The 18,845-nt window shown below is 43.9% G+C and overlaps 1 protein-coding gene across 1 annotated transcript in view; it reads right to left on the reverse strand.

Annotated features, from left to right (window-relative positions):
- Nucleotides 1-3,501, reverse strand: part of SP3 (Sp3 transcription factor) — a 58,626-nt gene extending 55,125 nt beyond the window's left edge. Inside the window, exons 1-3 of the mRNA XM_040229372.1 lie at nt 1,445-3,501; nt 672-811; nt 33-164 (exon numbers count right to left, since the gene is read on the reverse strand). Of these exons, the coding sequence (XP_040085306.1) occupies nt 33-164; nt 672-811; nt 1,445-1,451 (279 nt within the window). The 5' untranslated portion in view covers nt 1,452-3,501. The remainder of the gene's footprint in view (nt 1-32; nt 165-671; nt 812-1,444) is intronic.
- Nucleotides 3,502-18,845: the final 15,344 nt, after the last annotated feature.

Here is an 18,845-nt window from a genome sequence, read left to right on the forward strand (position 1 = left end):
CGGCGGGGGCGGGCCGCGCGCGCGAGACTTACCGCTCCGGCGGCGGCGGCGGCGGCGGGGGCCCCGGCTGCGGCGGCCGCCTCCTCCTCGTCGTCGCCCGGCGATGGCGGCCCTATCTTGCTGCAGGTAGCGGCCAGCAGAGCGAGCGGTGACGGCTGAGTGTCCTACCCCCGATGGGCGGGTTCAGAGAGGGAGACAGGGGAGGGGGTGGCGGTTAGGGCCGGGCCGCCGCTCGCACAGGAAGTGCGACTCTGGCCTCGCAGGCAGCGCCCGAGCGAGCGCCAGCCCGCGCTCTCCGCCTCCTCCTCCTCCTCCGCGACTCCGGCTCGCGCCCTCCCGCTCGCACGCTCACCGGCCGCACCGGCCGCGGGAAGGCGGGCGGCGGACTGCGCGCCGGGCCTCCACCTTCCGCCCGGAACCCACCCCCGGGAGGGCGCACACTCTCACAAGCGCGCGCGCACACACATACACACACACACACACACACTCACTCTCTCACACAAAAAGGCGGCGGGCGGGGGAGCGCGGGCGGGGTCGGAGCGTTGGCGCCTCGGGCGGGCAGCTCCCGGGGCGGGGGGAGGGGAGGAGAGAGGCGCGGAGGGAGGGGAGAGGCGAGGGGAGGAGAAAGCGGCGCGAGGGGGGAGCCGGGCCGGGGCTAAGCCGCTCCTCACCTGGGCCGCCGCCGCCGCCGCCACCGCGCCGTTTCCGTGCTGCTGCTGCTGCTGCAGATACTCGCCGTGGCCGCCGCCGCCGCCGCCGCTGTCCACGTCCAAGGCAGCCATTTCCTCTTGTTTCACGGGCTTTTCGGGAGCTGCAGGCACAGCGCGGGGGGGTGGGGGGTAGGGAGGAAGGCGGGTGGAGGAGAGGGAGGGGGCCCGCGGGCCGAGGCGAAATTACTCCGAAAGCCCGGCCGAGTCCCCTTCCCCTCCCCCACCCGCCCCCCGGCGGCGGCGGCGGCGGCGGCGGCGGCTCCCTCCTCCCCTCCTGCTGCTGCCCCCGCCCGCCGCTGCCTGTAACCCTCCTCCTCCTCCTCTTTCCCTCCTCCTCCTCCTCCCCGCGCTGCCCCTGCCCCCTCTCCTCTCCTCTCCTCCCCTTTCCCTTCGCGCCGCTCGCTCTCACTCGCGCTCGCTCCTCTCGCACCGTCAGTCACTCACACGCCCGCCCGACCGCCGCCCGCGCCCGCACACAGGGGGATGCGCTCCCGGCGGACCGGGCCGCCCGCCCCGGGCCCGGAGGGGACACTGCGTTGCTGGGGCTTGAAGGGTGGACGGTAGCTGGCGGGGAGGGGAGGAAGGCGGAGGGGATTGCGGCTTTCTGCCTCTCACAGACACTCGGTCGCACACAGAGGGCCGGGAGCCAGCGGAGGCAGCCCCTGGCTGGCTGTTGTCGGCGGCAGCGGCGGCGACGGCAGCAGCAAGGGTTGCTCTCTCTCGGTTTTACGTACCGGTCATAGTGTGTTATAGGGCACCTCAGGCGGGGCTCCCCGCCGCCTTACACATGGTGAGGAGCGAAGGCGGCGGCGGCGGGAGAGGATGCGGGAAGCGGCGGCGGACACGGCCGGAGCGGTCCGGGGATTTTTTTTTCCTATTTTGATTGACTGTGCGGGAAACACAAAAGGTGGAGCCTCCAGCCCAAAAGGGGGGAAGAGGGTGACAGCCCGCCCGGAAGTTCCGCCCCTCTTCTCCGTGCTCATTTGCCATCACGCTCTTCGTCGCCAGCTCTCATTGGCCCAGACGCCCGTCCGTCACTCTGCCTGGCGGCACGCTTCCTGTTTGCCCCTCGGGTGGAAGGGGAGAGACAAAGCGGCCGTGGCGGCGTAGGTTCCCGAGAGCGGCCAAAGCTAGCCTGTTACCCCGCTGTGCCCGCCTCGTTCGTCGGCTGCCGCTGCCTGGGCAAAACGCAGGCCTCTTCCACCTTGTAGGCGCTCGGAGCACGCCCCGGCAAGCCGTGGGGGAGCTGAGCTGGGTTGGAGATCCCGTCCCCGAAGGCTCGGGCTCCACTCGGCGCTTCCTCCATCCTGGCAGTAGCCGGATCTCCCCAGGGCCTTTCGCTCTCCGAGCCGCCGCTTCCCTTCGCTGCCGGGAGGCCGCTGCCGCTCAGCCCCGGGGCTGCTGCTGCGGCCGCTGCTGCTACTGAGCAAACCAGGCCCGCCCCGCGAGCCCGGGGGGAGGGAGCTGGTATTGGGGGAGACACCCCCTCCGAGGCTGGAGGAGGATTTTCTCTCACACACATTCAGCTCTTAGATTCAGTCTGAGCCACCTCGTTCTCATCGCCCTTTGCCCCTGGTTTCCAAACTGTCTTCCACTTTTACGTACCCTGGAAGCAGGCATTTTAAACAGGAATCTTGGATATTCACCTCACAGATAGGAGAGCTTTCATTCTGGCCAGTGGCACTGAAACAGACAAGTATATTTCATTTAACATATAGTGTATATATTCAAAAGGACAGAATCCTTAAAAAAAAAAATTCAGTCACATAATCATTTTGTTGCACAGACATTATTTAATCGTCTTGGTAGCAAGTGAAATATCTGAAAAAGTCCAGCAATAATTGCCAACATTTTTAAAATAGTGAATCTCAGTGAAGTATCTTTTTTTTCTTGGACCATTCATTTGAAATCTCGTTTCACTTACTGGCTAGGTTAACACACCTTTGCTCTTGGGCATCCATGATACCTTGATGTCATCCGGGGTAGGAGAAATCGTCAATTTTATCTGTATGTTTTGCCAAGAGACATCTCTGCCTATTACACACTGGATCTAATTGCCAAGAAAGAGGTTAAACTCAGAGATGGATATGCTGCCCACAATACACTTTTTATTAGAACTCTGGCTCCAAAAATTAGTGTTCCAATTGTGATTGTTTGGTAAATAAAGTTGTACTGGGGGCTGGAGTTGTAAAGTCCAAAGACTTGAACAAGGTTTTGTGTGCACTGACAAGAATTTAAAAACCCTTATATGAAAAACTGAGTTTGCACCCATTTCTTCTATTTCCATCTTCTGCTCACTGAATCAGAAACATTGTATGATTAATGGGCTCTTAATTGTGCAAAAGATAGAATTCCCAAGGAAATTACTTAAAAACCACAAACAGGCAAAAACAAAAAAAGTTCTGAATCCACGAATTAAGTTGATCTAACACAATTTTGGGTCTCATATAAGTACAAGAATCATTTTTTAAAGCAAATTGTATAAACCCTGTACCATTTTATACTTAAATTCTGAAGGTATTATAGAATAAGCTGATAATTGACAAAGAAAAAGAGATGGAAAGCTTGAGGGAGGACAAGTGAAAACTAGTGGAGTGGGGGAGAGGGAGGGAAGTCACAGCATTGTCACTTTTTCTACTTACGTGGATGTATTGGGTAGAGAATAGTACATTTTTAGGTGCTTTTCTAGGAATGGGGATGTGGTTTATGAGTCTAAGCATACGACTTCCATGCCCCTTTCACAAAGCCTTAGTCTAGCCACCCATAGGAAGCAAAGTACTTGGCCACAGAAACTCAGTTTCTTCAGTGATACCAATTGACAATTGGAAATGAAAAAAAAAAATCATTTTCAAACGTTTTTGGTCCATAGACCATTCTGACAAGATGCAGAAACACTTCACGTAATCTAATTGAAAAAACCGTAACAACCTACCAGAGCTAACAATTCTACTTTTATAACTACAGTGCTTTTAAGAGACTCAACTACCAAAAGTATCACTACTACATAATCAGATTCAGAGGACCTGCTCAGACCACACTGAAAAGAGTTACTTGTGGAATATCTTAAGAAAGCTGGAAATGAAGGTAGTCTCTGAAAAGAACATGTTCTCTTAGCTATTTCAGTACTGTAGCCAAATCTTGAAATGCAGTCTGTGTTAATTAAAAGGTATTTTCTCTGTGGAAGATAGCTTCTCAATGGTACCCACTGTTACGTTACATAGGAACTCAGAAATCGCACTTGCTTATCAGAAAGGGATCACTGTGCTAGGTATTATTTATACTGTCCTCTTTCCAAAGATGATTTGAGGAACCTCTTGCTGGCCACTGTTTACATCACAGCAGGAGATCTGAATGTCACTTTATTTTCCCTTTTTCTCAGTTTCCTCACTTATTTATTTTAATCTTACATGTGTTTTAATAAGTTAAATCTTTTGGAAACTGTGGTAAATGCCAGAGTGCCTCAAAGACTTCTATAGACCCACTGTCATGAACTCTCTCACCCATCTTCATTCAGTACCCTTTTTCTTTCCAAAGAAAAGCCACTAAATAATACTTGATTCACATCTGCAAGAGCCTAGCCATTCTGTATTAAAGCAGCGACAGCCCTGGTTAACTGCACCACACCTAAAGGACTCCCCTTTCCTTCACAGTCCCTACTACCTTTCTTCCCTTCTGAACATCTCTTAAGTGAACAATATAAAATTACCTGTATTCACCCATTGTTGTCTAAAAAGGTGGCAATTTTGTATGCTGCTGCTGCTGCTGCTAAGTCGCCTCAGTCATGTCCGACTCTGTGCGACCTCATAGACGGCAGCCCACCAGGCTCCCCCGTCCCTGGGATTCTTCAGGCAAGAACACTGGAGTGGGTTGCCATTTTCTTCTCCAATGCATGAAAGTGAAAGTGAAGTCGCTTAGTTGTGTCGGACTCTTAGGGACCCCATGGACTGCAGCCTACCAGGCTCCTCCGTCCATGGGATTCTCCAGGCAAGAGTACTGGAGTGGGGTGCCATTGCCTTCTCTGGCAATTTTGTATAGTTGCACCTAAATCTATGTCTACTTAACATAACCTTTGTTCCTATGATCCTGATCCACCTTTTACCTACCTCTGAATCTCTTTAACCTGTGCACACTAGATTTCAAGAATCTTCAACTTGTTCACCTTACGTAAACTAACACTTCTGAGCTTTTGCTATGTGCCAACTCCTTTGCATCTTTAACCATCACAACCCTAAGAATCATGAGTATCATAAGTATCATGGGTTCATCATTCTATAGATGAGGAAACTGAGGCTAGCAAGGTTTTGAGACTTAGTGTCATTTTCAAATAAATAGTGGAGTCAGGCTTTAAATCCACATGTCAGTCTCACAAATCAACATATCAAGTCTTAAATGATCAGCTTAAGAGATTTATCCATTATGTAAAAAATAAAGTGATGAGAAAAAATAAAGAAAACAATAAAGTAGGTAAAAACAGTACATATTTATAATGGAGATCATTTTTAAAGCAAATCTTAGAATGTGAACTACTTGTGTTAGGGGTCATATATTTTGAATGCTCTAACCAATACAGAACACGCTGTGGATGTTTAATTAATACTAAACCAAAAAACTGTCAAGACTATTATCTTGTGGAAAAATGAATGATGAATAAAAAAAATTACAATTAACCAATAAATACTATATGATAAAATTTCTTTGACCTAATGATAGCTCACCTCTTTCAAGATCACCTTTTCCAGCTGAGTTAGACCCTCATTTTCATTCAAGCTCCATACCGATGATATCACCATGGTGCAAAAGGACAGATATTATTATAATTCATGAAATCCCATTCTCTTTATCCAGGCTATTGCCATCCCTGGGTATTCTAAATTTTCTCAATTATTTGCAACACTTCTAAAGTCATCTTCATGTCAGTCCAGGAAGCTTAGTCCACTGACATATTTCTAAGTTGTTGTAGTTTTCCAAGAAAAGATGGATTATGTATTTCAACATTTTTAATAATCTGTGTTGCTGCTGCTGTTGCTGCTGCTAAGTCACATCAGTCGTGTCCGACTCTGTGCGACCCCACAGACAGCAGCCAACCAGGTAATTCATCAAAGATAAATCTCAAAAATAATAAGTGAAAAAACTTATAATAGGATAAACAGAATACCACAATTACCCAAGGTTTAAAAACACAACTTATATATCTATGCCATATGTGGATACATGTAGAGAAGAACTATAAATCTTGCATGGGAATGATGAATCTAAATTTTAAATGAGGATCCCCCTTGGCATGGAGAGGAGGATGGAATCTGAATGGATTTGCCAAGGGCTTGGTGGCTTACAAGGTAAAGCGTCTGCCTGCAATGTGGGAGACTTGGGTCGGGAAGATCCCCTGGAGAAGGAAATGGCAATCCACTCCAGCACTCTTGCCTGGACAATCCCATGGAGGGAGGAGCCTGATAGGCTACAGTCCATGGGGTCGCAAAGAGTCGGACACGACTGAGCGACTTCACTTTCACTTTCTTTGTTTGCATTTGCAAGTTTTGCTTAAGCTAAGCTGAGTATACTATTTTATGATAGTGTTGTTTATTACTACCCTGTTTGCCTAAATATTTCATAATCATTATTTTAAACAAAAAAGAATAAATTAATACACGAGTGTATGGCAGAGGTAGTAAATCAGCACGGCCAGACAGCTGATTGACTGAAGGGGTAGAGGGGAGGGAGAGAATGATTCACATATGACTAAGTTTTCTAGCTTTAGTAGCTGGAAAGATGAGCTGGAATAAAGAACATAAAAAACTGAATGAGTATGGGATGAACAATCATGAGTTTGATTTTAGATGTGTTGAGTTGGAGGTGCTAGCAGGATATCCATGAGATATCCAACAGCCTATTATGGACTTAAACCCATAGCTAAAAAGAGAAGCAAATGCAGGTCAGGGAGTTGGAAGCCTATAAAATAACAGGAAATAGACATATTGCTCTCTGTCCCCCATCCACCCCTCCTTCCTGGCACAGAGCTCCTAACATCTTGTGATTCCCTGAGTGATAAGGGCGCTAGGAGCATCTTGTGTTCAAATATTTGGCCTTTTACCCTGTATCTTGACACAGAGCTCCTAAATCCCTCGGAATTTCCTGGATGATAGGAGTATCTTTTGTTCTAATGAGTGGACTTTGAGTGGGGCTCCTGGATGGGGCTGAGCATCATAGATTGTTTTATTGGACAGCATTACAAAGATATAGAGAAATACTCATTTAAGAGAAAGTCCGAGGCCAGGTGGCTTTTCAAGGGAGGAGAAAATTTAAGGAGGAAATATTAACAGTGTCAAATGCTGAAAAAGAATGAGAATCAGGGTAGGGGCAATCCATGGATTTGGCAATAAGGAAGTCATTGGAATCTTTAAGATAGTATTTTGTTGACACCATCCATTATAGTAACCACTAATCACACGTGACTAGCAAGCACTTGAAATGTGGCTATTGTGACCCAAAATGAGTTTTTTTATTGTTTTTAATTAATTTAAATTTATCGGCTTCCCAGGTGGTGTTAGTAGTAAAGCACCCACCTGCCAAGGCAAGAGACGAAAGAGGTGAGGGTTCGATCCCTGGATTGGAAAGATCCCGTGGAGTAAGAAATGGCAATCCACTCCAGTATTCTTCCCTGGAAAATTCCATGGACAGAGGAGTCTGGAGGTCTGCAGTCCACGAGTCTCCAAAGAGTCAGACACAAGTGAGCAGGAGCACACGTAATTTAAATTTAGATGGCCACATGTGACTACTAACTACCATACTTGCCAGTGTACTTTTAGGGTTTCTTTTCCTCCTTCCAGCCCCTAAGTGATGAACGTTACTCCAGACTTGGGTTTGGATTCCCTGAGCTTTTCTTTACAAACTCATCCCCAGGAAGCACCACCATTCCTGCAACTTCAGCCATCTCTAAATTCAGTCCCCAAGCTCTGTATCGTCTCCTGTCCCCTGAGTTCCAGTTCCATTACATCAAGCACTGTCAGTTCCTCTGGAATGTCTCCCTTTAACCTCAAACTCAGAATGTTCAAAGCTAAACCCGTAACTTTCTACAGAACCAGATCCCTTCTCCCTGTGACATTCCTGCCTCTGACAGCAGTTTCCTCATCCTTTTCTCACATGCCCATACATGAAATTGCCTTGGATACATTTCTCTCTTTTCTTTTTCACTGGCAGCCAGTTCCAAGGTGCTAACAAGTTTTCCTGCAGAATCTCCAGCTACCCAATGAAACCACGTAATTTATTGAGCTTTATTCCATAAAGAAGGCTGAGTGCCAAAGAATTGATGCTTTTGAACTGTAGTGCTGGGGAAGACTCTTGAGAGTCCCTTGAACAGCAAGGAGATCAAATCAATCAATCCTTTGGGAAATCAATGATGCTGGGAAGGACTGATGCTGAAGCTGAAGCTCCAATACTTCGGCCACCTGATGAGAAGAACTGACTCAATGGAAAAGACCCTGATGCTGGGAAAGATTGAAGGCAAAAGAAGAGGGTGGCAGAGGATGAGATGATTGGATAGCAGTCCAACCGATTCAGTGGACATGAACTTGGTCGAACTCCGGGAGATGACGAGGGCGGCCTGGCATGCTGCAGTCCATGGCGTGGCGAAGAGTCAGACACGACATAGCAACTGAACAACAAATTCCGTAAGATAGTGCATAGCCCCTACTTCCAAGCCGCAGATAATCCATTTATGAGAAGAAAGATAAACATACACACATTCAGATAAAATAAAAGAGAAATAACAAAGACTAAAGCTGGCTATATGCATTGATAGGGGAGTATCTTCCAAATTCAGAAATCACTGAGGGTTAGTTGGCTCCTTCTGAAAGAAATCAGAGCATGCTTTGCCCTGTCTGGACTTCTATAGCTCTAGATAGTATTCCAGACTTTCCTGCTCCCACACCTAAATTAAATTCCATTGCCTCAAAAATGTTAGTGATTCCCATTATCTAACCTATACAAGGGTCTTTCTCAAAACCCTTCACTGCCCTATATGTAATCACTCTGTGCTATGTGTTAAGTTGCTCAGTCGTGTCCAATTCTGTGTGACCCCGTGAACTGTAGCCCACCAGGCTTCTCTGTCCATGGGATTCTCCAGGCCAGAAACTGGAGTGATTCCCATGCCCTCCTCTAGGAGATCTTCCCAATGCGGTGATTGAACCCACATCTCATATGCCTTCTGCATTGGCAGGCAGGTTCTTTACCACTAGCACCACCTGGGAAGCCCAAAAATATTGTATGGAGTAGTTTGCATGGGATATTTCTTGCATTGTAGCACTTCAAGCCAAGTCTGAGACAGAAGAAGAGACCAAGAGAGAGAGAATATGGAGAATACCAACCTTTTCTTTCCTTTCCTATGTTAGTCACTCTGGCATGTCCAACTCTTTGTGACTCCATGGCCTGTAGCCCACCAGGCTTCTCTGTCCATGGAATTCTCCAGTCAAGAATACTAGAGTGGTTAGCCATTCCATTCTCCAGGGGATCTTCCTGACGCAGGGATGAAACCCGGGTCTCCTACGTTGCAGGCAGATTCTTTACCATCTGAGCCATCAGGGAAGCCTGAACCTTTATCACCAGGCTTGTCGTGCCCTCTCTCCTATGTTCTTGAAAATTCTAAAAAGCCTTTAAGCCTCAGTTCAAGCCTTAACCTTGTTTCCATAAAGCCACTGCTTCCAGCAATTAGTAATTCCCTCGCTTTTAACTGTCTGTGTGCCCTTAATATTACGCTTAATTCACAAACACGTTGTCATCACTGTTTAAATCCTACACATTTTGTGCCCAAGCATGGTATCTCACCCTTTTTCTGTGACTTGTAAGCAGTGATTCTCAAGGAAGGAGAGGAGTATGGTTTGAAAAGAAAACAGCTCTTCATTTGTCCCACTGGAACTTTTGTTTTTTTAAGGTATGACATTAACTTATTTGAATTTCAGATATTAAAAGAAAATGCTAGGGCTTCCCTGGTGGCTCAGTGGTAAAGAATCTGCCTGCTAATGCAGGAGATGAGTTTGATCCCTGGTGGGGGAAGATTCCACATGCCTTGGAGCAACTAAGCCAGTGCTCCACAACTGAGTCTGTGCTCTAGAGCCCAGGAACCACAACTGCTGAGCCAATAGGCTCTAGAGCCTGCTCAGACGGTAAAGCATCTGTCTGCAATGCAGGAAATATGGGTTCAATCCCTGGGTTCGGAAGGTCCTCTGGAGAAGGGAATGGCAACCCACTCCAGTACTCTTGCCTGGAAAATCCCATGGACGAAGGAGCCTGGTAGGCTATGGTCCATGGGGGTCGCAAAAGAGTCGGACACAACTGAGTGACTTCACTGTGCTCTGCAATAGGAGAGGCCACTGCAATGACAAGTCCACACATCACAACCAGAGAGTTGTGCAACTAGAGAAAAGCTCACGCAGCATCGAAGACCCAGCACAGACAAAAATAAACAAATAAATAAAGGTGTAACCAAAAAAGAACAAGAGAGAAAATGCTAGATTTTTTAAAACTTTTTATTTTGTATTAGAGTAAGCTGATTAACAATGTGATAGTTTCAGGTGAACAGCAGAGCAACTCAGCCATCCATATACATGTGACAAATCTCTTAGAAAAGGTTAGATTTTTACACTTTATCAAAAGAGACGTATTTAAGTACAAGAAACAATTATATTTGTTGTGCAAAGAAAAGATAATCAACAAACATCTATTGAATGGCTCACTGGTTTCAATACACCTGTTAAGGTAAAAGTTTCAGACATCTTATTTTGATGGAGAAACTGCTAATAATATGACCTGCTGATGGTAATGAGGTCACAAAACTAGTATTGATCAGCTGAACAAATCATCAAAAATTTGTAATGAAATCTTTAAATATTTTTATTATATACCACTTGATATATATAAAATATATCCAATGTATCTGTAAATTCTAAAGCATAATGCATAAGTGGCTCTAAGCCTAATTTAATATATTCCTGGTATTGATATACTACCCAGAATGCAAGTGATCTATCATCCTTGACAGCAAGTGTCATTATTATATGTATTTTTTGGCCCCACCTCACATCTTGTGGAAACTTAGTTCCTGGGCCAGGGATTGAACCCAGGCCCTTGAAAGTGAGAGCTCAGAGTCCTAACCCCTGGACTGCCAGGGAATTCCCAAAGCATCACTATTTTTCCTTTAATTATACATATTTCAGTGAATTATTTTCTTAGTCTACTATACTAAAGAAACAATGTTTTTACTTAAAATATTAATATTTAAACTCAATAGCCAATATTCCTTTCTTACTCATAGCATTTGAATTATTTTATCACATGTTTATTTACTCACCTAATGAGTTTCTACTCTTTTACTCTACTGGAACATTGTGATTTCATATTACTGTGAGATAATCTTCCTACTTCATATTTCCTCCACCCTGAACTGAATAAGCCACTTATGTGCTTATGTTCCTAGTCTACTCAAGTCATTTCATTCCTGTTTTGTATCGACTGTCCCTCCCTCTGGTTTTGTATGACAAGCTTACTGCATGTTCCTTCTAAGTCACTGACAAATAAAATGAATAAAATTGGTCTTAATATTGATCCCTAGAGCTTTGTAATCCATCCATCCCAAACTATTCCACACTTTGATATCAAAGTCAATGTGTAATCTACTTAAGTAGTTCATCCCCATACCATACTTTAACTTCTAGGTTAGTTGTTTGTATAGCATTCTTTGCATGATCCCAAATAATTGGTTCATGGCTTCCCTGAGCTGATATTTGTCATTAGACCCAGTGATTAATTCCCATAACTGTGGAAGATAAGATGTGAATTCATGCTGACTTTTTAAATTAAATCATAACTTTCTGATACTTTTGATCATTTTTTCCTACAGAATTTACTTACGTCTTGTCCTCAATGAAATTTAAACTCAATAATTCTAAACCTTGTACTCAAGAGAAAAGGGGCATTTAAGAAATGAACAAAACTTTAATGAAGATTTTATTTATTATAACTGGTATTCAGTTCAGTTCAGTTCAGTCGCTCAGTCGTGTCCAACTCTTTGCGACCCCGTGAATCACAGCACGCCAGGCCTCCCTGTCCATCACCAACTCCCGGAGTTCACTCAGACTCACGTTCATCGCGTCCGTGATGCCATCCAGCCATCTCATCCTCGGTTGTCCCCTTCTCCTCCTGCCCCCAATCCCTCCCAGCATCAGTCTTTTCCAATGAGTCAGCTCTTCGCATGAGGTGGCCAAAGTACTGGAGTTTCAGCTTTAGCGTCATTCCTTCCAAAGAAATCCCTGGGTTGATCTCCTTCAGAATGGACTGGTTGCATCTCCTTGCAGTCCAAGGGACTCTCAAGAGTCTTCTCCAACACCACACTTCAAAAGCATCAATTCTTCGGCACTCAGCCTTCTTCACAGTCCAACTCTCACATCCATACATGACTACAAGAAAAACCATAGCCTTGACTAGACGGACCTTAGTCGGCAAAGTAATGTCTCTGCTTTTGAATATGCTATCTAGGTTGGTCATAACTTTTCTCCCAAGGAGTAAGCATCTTTTAATTTCATGGCTGCAGTCACCATCTGTAGTGATTTTGGAGCCCCCAAAAATAAAGTCTGACACTGTTTCTACTGTTTCCCCATCTATTTCCCATGAAGTGCTGGGACTGGATGGCATGATCTTTGTTTTCTGAATGTTGAGCTTTAAGCTAACTTTTTCACTGTCCTCTTTCACTTTCATCAAGAGGCTTTTTAGCTCCTCTTCACTTTCTGCCATAAGGATGGTGTCATCTGCATATCTGAGGTTATTGATATTTCTCCCGGCAATCTTGATTCCAGCTTGTGTTTCTTCCAGTCCAGCGTTTCTCGTGATGTACTCTGCATAGAAGTTAAATAAGCAGTGACAATATACAGCCTTGATGTACTCCTTTTCCTATTTGGATCCAGTCTGTTGTTCCATGTCTAGTTCTAACTGTTGCTTCCTGATCTGCATACAGATTTCTCAAGAGGCAGGTCAGTGGTCTGGTATTCCCATCTCTTTCAGAATTATCCACAGTTTATTGTGATCCACACAGTCAAAGGTTTTGGCATAGTCAATAAAGCAGAAATAGATGTTTTTCTGGAACTCTCTTGCTTTTTCCATGATCCAGCGGTTGTTGGCAATTTGATCTCTGGTTCCTCTGCCTTTTCTAAAACCAGCTTGAACATCAGGGAGTTCACGGTTCACGTATTGCTGAAGCCTGGCTTGGAGAATTTTGAGCATTACTTTACTAGCATGTGAGATGAGTGCAATTGTGCGGTAGTTTGAGCATTCTTTGGCATTGCCTTTCTTTGGGATTGGAATGAAAACTGACCTTTTCCAGTCCTGTGGCCACTGCTGAGTTTTCCAAATTTGCTGACATATTGAGTCCAGCACTTTCACAGCATCGTCTTCCAGGATTTGAAACAGCTCAACTGGAATTCCATCACCTCCACTAGCTTTGTTCGTAGTGATGCTTTCTGGTCTATCGGTATTTCAAGTCACCTTTATCTTTATTGATGAAGTCAAACATCTGTGAAGAGTCAAGAAGATAATATCTGAATTACAATTTTAAAAAACCTGGCAGTCAAAACTTCATAGACTTGTGCTTTAGAAGGATGTCTCCTTTAGATGACTGAGCATGCTGTGCTCCGTCACTCAGTGGTGTCCGACTCTTTGCAGCCCCATGAACTGCAGCCTTCGAAGGCTTCTCGGTTCATGGAATTTTCCAGGCAAGTATACTGGAGTGGGCTGCCATTTCCTTCTCCAGGGGAATCTTCCCAACTCAGAGACTGAACCCAGGTCTCCCACATTGGCAGGTGGCTTCTTTTACCACCAAGCCAGTTATACTTTGATTAAATATATATATATATATATATATATATATATATATATATATACTGATTCTGAATTATTGGAATTTCTTGTCATAAAAATATTTTAAAATGGACTTCAAAAACATAAATAAAAAAAAGCTGATTCTGTATGTGTGTGTGTTTTGTTGCCCTGGGTCTTAATTGTGGCACACGGGTCTTCATTGCCGAGTGCAGGACCTAATTCCCTGACCAGGGATGGAACCCAGGCCCCTTGCATTGGGAGCACAGAGTCTCTAATCACTGGACCACCAGGGAAGTCGCTACTTTGATTTGTAAATGAGATTTTTTTATGAGAGGGCAAAAAGTAAGAGTCTTCACTTTAAAAAATCTGGTAGAAAAAAAATCTAGTAGGTTACTGAGAGTGGAAGATTCTGTAAGAACAGCATAGGGACCCATGCATAGAGGGGTTTACGCAATCATGGAAACTTTTTAGAGCAGGAGATGAGAGCATGTGAACAAAGGCTTGGAAATGAATATTTTGAAAGCACGTAAAATCCAGGGAGAAAGCAATGGAATGGAAAGAAGTACAAACTTTTTAAAGCTTTTTTAAAGTATGTTAAGAGTGAATGCACAAAAAGGCCAAATAAATAACCACACAGAATACCCTGCAAACAAATATCTCTGAAAACATAAACCGCAAGATGATACAAAGACAAGCAGTGTATATCTCATATATGGAAAGTCCCTCCCCAAGACAAACCAGCGTGGTTAGTCACCCTACAATGTTAACATCTTATATGACCATGGTATATCCGTCAAAACTAAGAAACCAACATTAGTGAGTTATCTCCAACTAAACTCCAGACTTTATTTGGATTTCACCTGTATGTCCACCAAGGCTCTTCTGTCCCAGGATATAACTCGAGATGCCACACAGTGTTTTTAGTCCTGTCTTCATGTCCTCTGGCCCACAGCAGTTTCGCAGTCTTCCCTTGCTTCTCGCGACCTGGACTCTTTTGAGGAGTAATTGTATTCTGTAGAAGGTTGCCCTCAATTTGGGTTTGTCTGATGTTTTTCTCATGTGTAGGCTGGTATAATGGGCTTTGGGGCCCTACTTTATTTTTAAACTCTGCAAATGTCAGTGCTCATTTTCATGGTTGCATTAGTCATTGTGGACTTTAATTTCCTCAGAACATCATTTTAATTTTTAAAAAGGAATTAAATCATTTGTTTTAGTTCTAGAGAGAGTTCTCACATTACAATTTCACAGAGAGAAAAATCAAATTGCTTCAAAATTCAAAAAATTCTTATTTAAAATTTGAAAATGACAGAGCTCATTGCTCAAGTTACCTTTGAAGCCATAAGACTTCTTCCACTGGCACCATCCTCAGGGGGTAAAAATATATCAACATTTAACTAAATAAATAATGCCATGAAGGTTTATTTTTCTATTTGTGGAAAGAAAATATATTCTCTGTAGAAAATTTGTAAAACAGAGATGATGACAAGAAAGAAAAATTAATTACAATTCTACTATCTTAGAAAAACAACTGGTTATAACTGTTAACCTTCTTTTATATTCTTTTAGTGGGAATAGATCTGATAGACACAGTGCCTGGTGAACTATGGATGGAGGTTCGTGACATTGTACAGGAGACAGGAATCAAGACCATCCCCAAGAAAAAGAAATCCAAAAAAGCAAAATGGCTGTCTGAGGAAGCCTTACAAATAGCTGTGAAAAGAAGGGAAGCGAAAAGTGAAGGAGAAAAGGAAAGATATACCCATTTGAATGCAGCGTTCCAAAGAATAGCAAGAAGAGATAAGAAAGCCTTCCTCAGCAATCAATGCAAAGAAATAGAGGAAAACAATAGAATGGGAAAGACTAGAGATCTCTTCAAGAAAATCAGAGATAGCAAGGGAACATTTCATGCAAAGATAGGCTCAATAAAGGACAGAAATGGTAGGGACCTAACAGAAGAGGAAGATATTAAGAAGAGGTGGCAAGAATACACAGAAGAACTGTACAAAAAAGATCTTCACAACCCAGATAATCATGATGCTATGATCACTCTCCTAGAGCCAGACATCCTGGAAGCATCACTATGAACAAAGCTAGTGGAGGTGATGGAATTCCAGTTGAGCTATTTCAAATCCTAAAAGATGATGCTGTGAAAGTGCTGCACTCAATATGCCAGCAAATTTGGAAAACTCAACAGTGGCCACAGGACTAGAAAAGGTCAGTTTTCATTCCAATCCCGAAGAAAGACAACACCAAAGAATGCTCAAACTGCCGCACAATTGCACTCATTTCACATGCTAGCAATGTAATGCTCAAAATTCTCCAAGCCAGGCTTCAACAGTACGTGAACCATGAACTTCCAGATGTTCAAGCTGGTTTTAGAAAAGGCAGAGGAACCAAAGATCAAATTGCTAACAACCGCTGGATCATGGAAAAAGCAAGAGAGTTCCAGAAAAACATCTATTTCTGCTTTATTGACTATGCCAAAGCCGTTGACTGTGTGGATCACAAGAAACTGTGGAAAATTCTGAAGAAGACCCTGATGCTGACCTGCCTCTTGAGAAACCTGTATGCAGGTCAGGAAGCAACAGTCAGAACTGGACATGGAACAACAGACTGGTTCCAAATAGGAAAAGGAGTACGTCAAGGCTGTATATTGTCACCCTGCTTATTTAACTTCTATGCAGAGTACATCATGAGAAACGCTGGACTGGAAGAAGCACAAGCTGGAATCAAGATTGCTGGAAGAAATATCAATAACCTCAGATATGCAGAAGACACCACCCTTATGGCAGAAAGTGAAGAACTAAAGAGCCTCTTGATGAAAGTGAAAGAGGAGAGTGAAAAAGTTGGCTTAAAGCTCAACATTCAGAAAACGAAGATCATGGCATCTGGTCCCATCACGTCATGGCAAATAGATGGGGAAACAGTGGAAACAGTGTCAGACTTTATTTTGGGGGGCTCCAAAATCACCACAGATAGTGATTGAAGGCATGAAATTAAAAGACACTACTCCTTGGAAGGAAAGTTATGACCAACCTAGGTAGCATATTAAAAAGCAGAGACTACTTTGCCAACAAAGGTCTGTCTAGTCAAGGCTATGGTTTTCCAGTAGTCATGTATGGATGTGAGAGTTGGACTGTGAAGAAAGCTGAGCGCTGAAGAATTGATGCGTTTGAACTGTGGTGTTGGAGAAGACTCTTGAGAGTCCCTTGGACTGCAAGGAGATCCTACCAGTCCATCCTAAAGGAGATCGGTCCTGGGTGTTCATTGGAAGGACTGATGTTGAAGCTGAAATGCCAATATTTTGGCCACCTGATGCAAAGAGCTGACTCATTTGAGAAGACCCTGATGCTGGGAAAGATTGAGAGCAGGAGGAGAAGGGGACGACAGAGGATGAGATGGCTGGATGGCATCACCAACTCAATGGACGTGGGTTTGGGTGGACTCTGGGAGTTGGTGTTGGACAGGGATGCCTGGCGTGCTGCGGTTCATGGGGTCACAAAGAGTCAGACACGACTGAGCGACTGAACTGAACTGAACTGAAGTCTTTCTTTCTATTCATCAGATTTTCTTTTGTAAAAATGGATTACAGTTATATGCTAATTTTAGTTAACTTAAAATTTGATATATTATGAATATCCTTTTATACAATTAAATACCTATGACATTTTTACTACATGCATATTTCATAGTATGGGTATATTATTTAACATCCCTGTAGCTAAATAGTTACACAGATCTCTGATAATTTCCTAAAGATTAATTCCTTTTTCACTTTTGGCTGTACCGTGTGGCCTGTGGAATTTTAGTTCTGTGACCAGGGATAGAATTCATGTCCTTGCAAGTGCAGAATCCTAATCACTGGACTATCAGGGAATTTCCTAAAGTTAAATGCCTTTAAGTGGATCTACTGTACTAAAGGGTACACACAATTTTAAGTTTTGTGATATACACTGCCACATTGCCCTCCAATATATATGTGCACTAGCTACTCATTAAGTACCCATTTCTCCACATACTCACCAACCCAGTTTTCATTTTTAATCCTTGCCAATCTGATAATCAAAAATATGGCCTTTTTGTTTAAGTTGCATTTCTTTGATTACTAGGCAGAGTGAGCATTTTTATATAGTTAGTACCATTTGTATTTCTTATACTGTGCATTATTACGCTATTATACCTTAGGTCAAGATATTCACCATTTTCTTCTTGATTTGAAAGTGCATTTTTCAGAGGAGGGGGAAACACCTTGATGCACAGCTTGCAGAGTCTTGGTTCCCTGACCAGGAACAGAACCTGTGCTCCTTGCAGTGAAAGCAGGGAGTCCTAACCACTGGACCACCAGGGAGTTCCTGAAGGGGCACTTTCAGATGACCTTAAACTTCTCTTATATATGTTTAAACATACTTTTTCCAGTTTTTAATTTGTCTTTTAATTTTGATATTCAGAGGTGTGAAATGTTCTCATTTGTTTCCTGCCTTTGATAGATGGTTTTGGTTTGGGGTTTGGTTTTGGTTTGTTTTTATATTGAGCTCAGCCCTGAATCCTGCTTGTCCCTGCTCAGGGCACCCCAGGTGAGTCTAGGCACCCTGTCATGTAGCAGTTTCAGCACAGGTTGACACATTCTCCTTCCTAATAAGGCAATGCCCTGAGTCCTCAGAACCCCAAGTTTTAGGAGAGAAAAAAGAAGGAAAGAAAGAAATGAAAGCAAATTCAAAAGCACACTGCCCTGAAAACTGCGAAATTCAGGCTGCCACCAACCTCCAAGGAAATAGATTCCAAGGATAGTAATAACTCTCAGAAAAAAAGAAAAAAAACGACTAGCTCTTAAGACATTTCAGCTCCCAAGCCTCAGATTTATCTGTTTCAGTAGCTTTCGTGCTGTGTGGAGTAGGGCTTCCCAGCCCACTGTGAGCACCCCTGCTTTCAAGCCCTTCCCTGGGGCTCCTGGCTCCTACAGAGAGACGAGAGCTTGGGCTCTGAAGTCAGGTTCAAGGAGGCCACGGGTTCTCTTCCTGTTTCTCCTTCTCCTTGCCAAAGTCATGACAATTTCAAGGCAGATGTCAGGACTGAAAGTTATTAGAAAGAATCAGAAAGATTCAAAAGACTTCTTCTCCCCCTCCCTTTTTTTAAAAAAAATGTAAACATTTAACACAGCAAAGTTTTACATAAATATAAGCCAAGAAAAAATAATAGAAAAGAAAAACAGGGGAGGAAGGTGGGAGTGGGGTACAGGAGGGAGGAGACACATGTATACCTATGGCCAATTCATATTGA

The sequence above is a fragment of the Oryx dammah genome, unplaced genomic scaffold (assembly GCF_014754425.2).
Source record: "Oryx dammah isolate SB20612 unplaced genomic scaffold, SCBI_Odam_1.1 HiC_scaffold_27, whole genome shotgun sequence".
NCBI classification, from domain to species: domain Eukaryota; kingdom Metazoa; phylum Chordata; class Mammalia; order Artiodactyla; family Bovidae; genus Oryx; species Oryx dammah.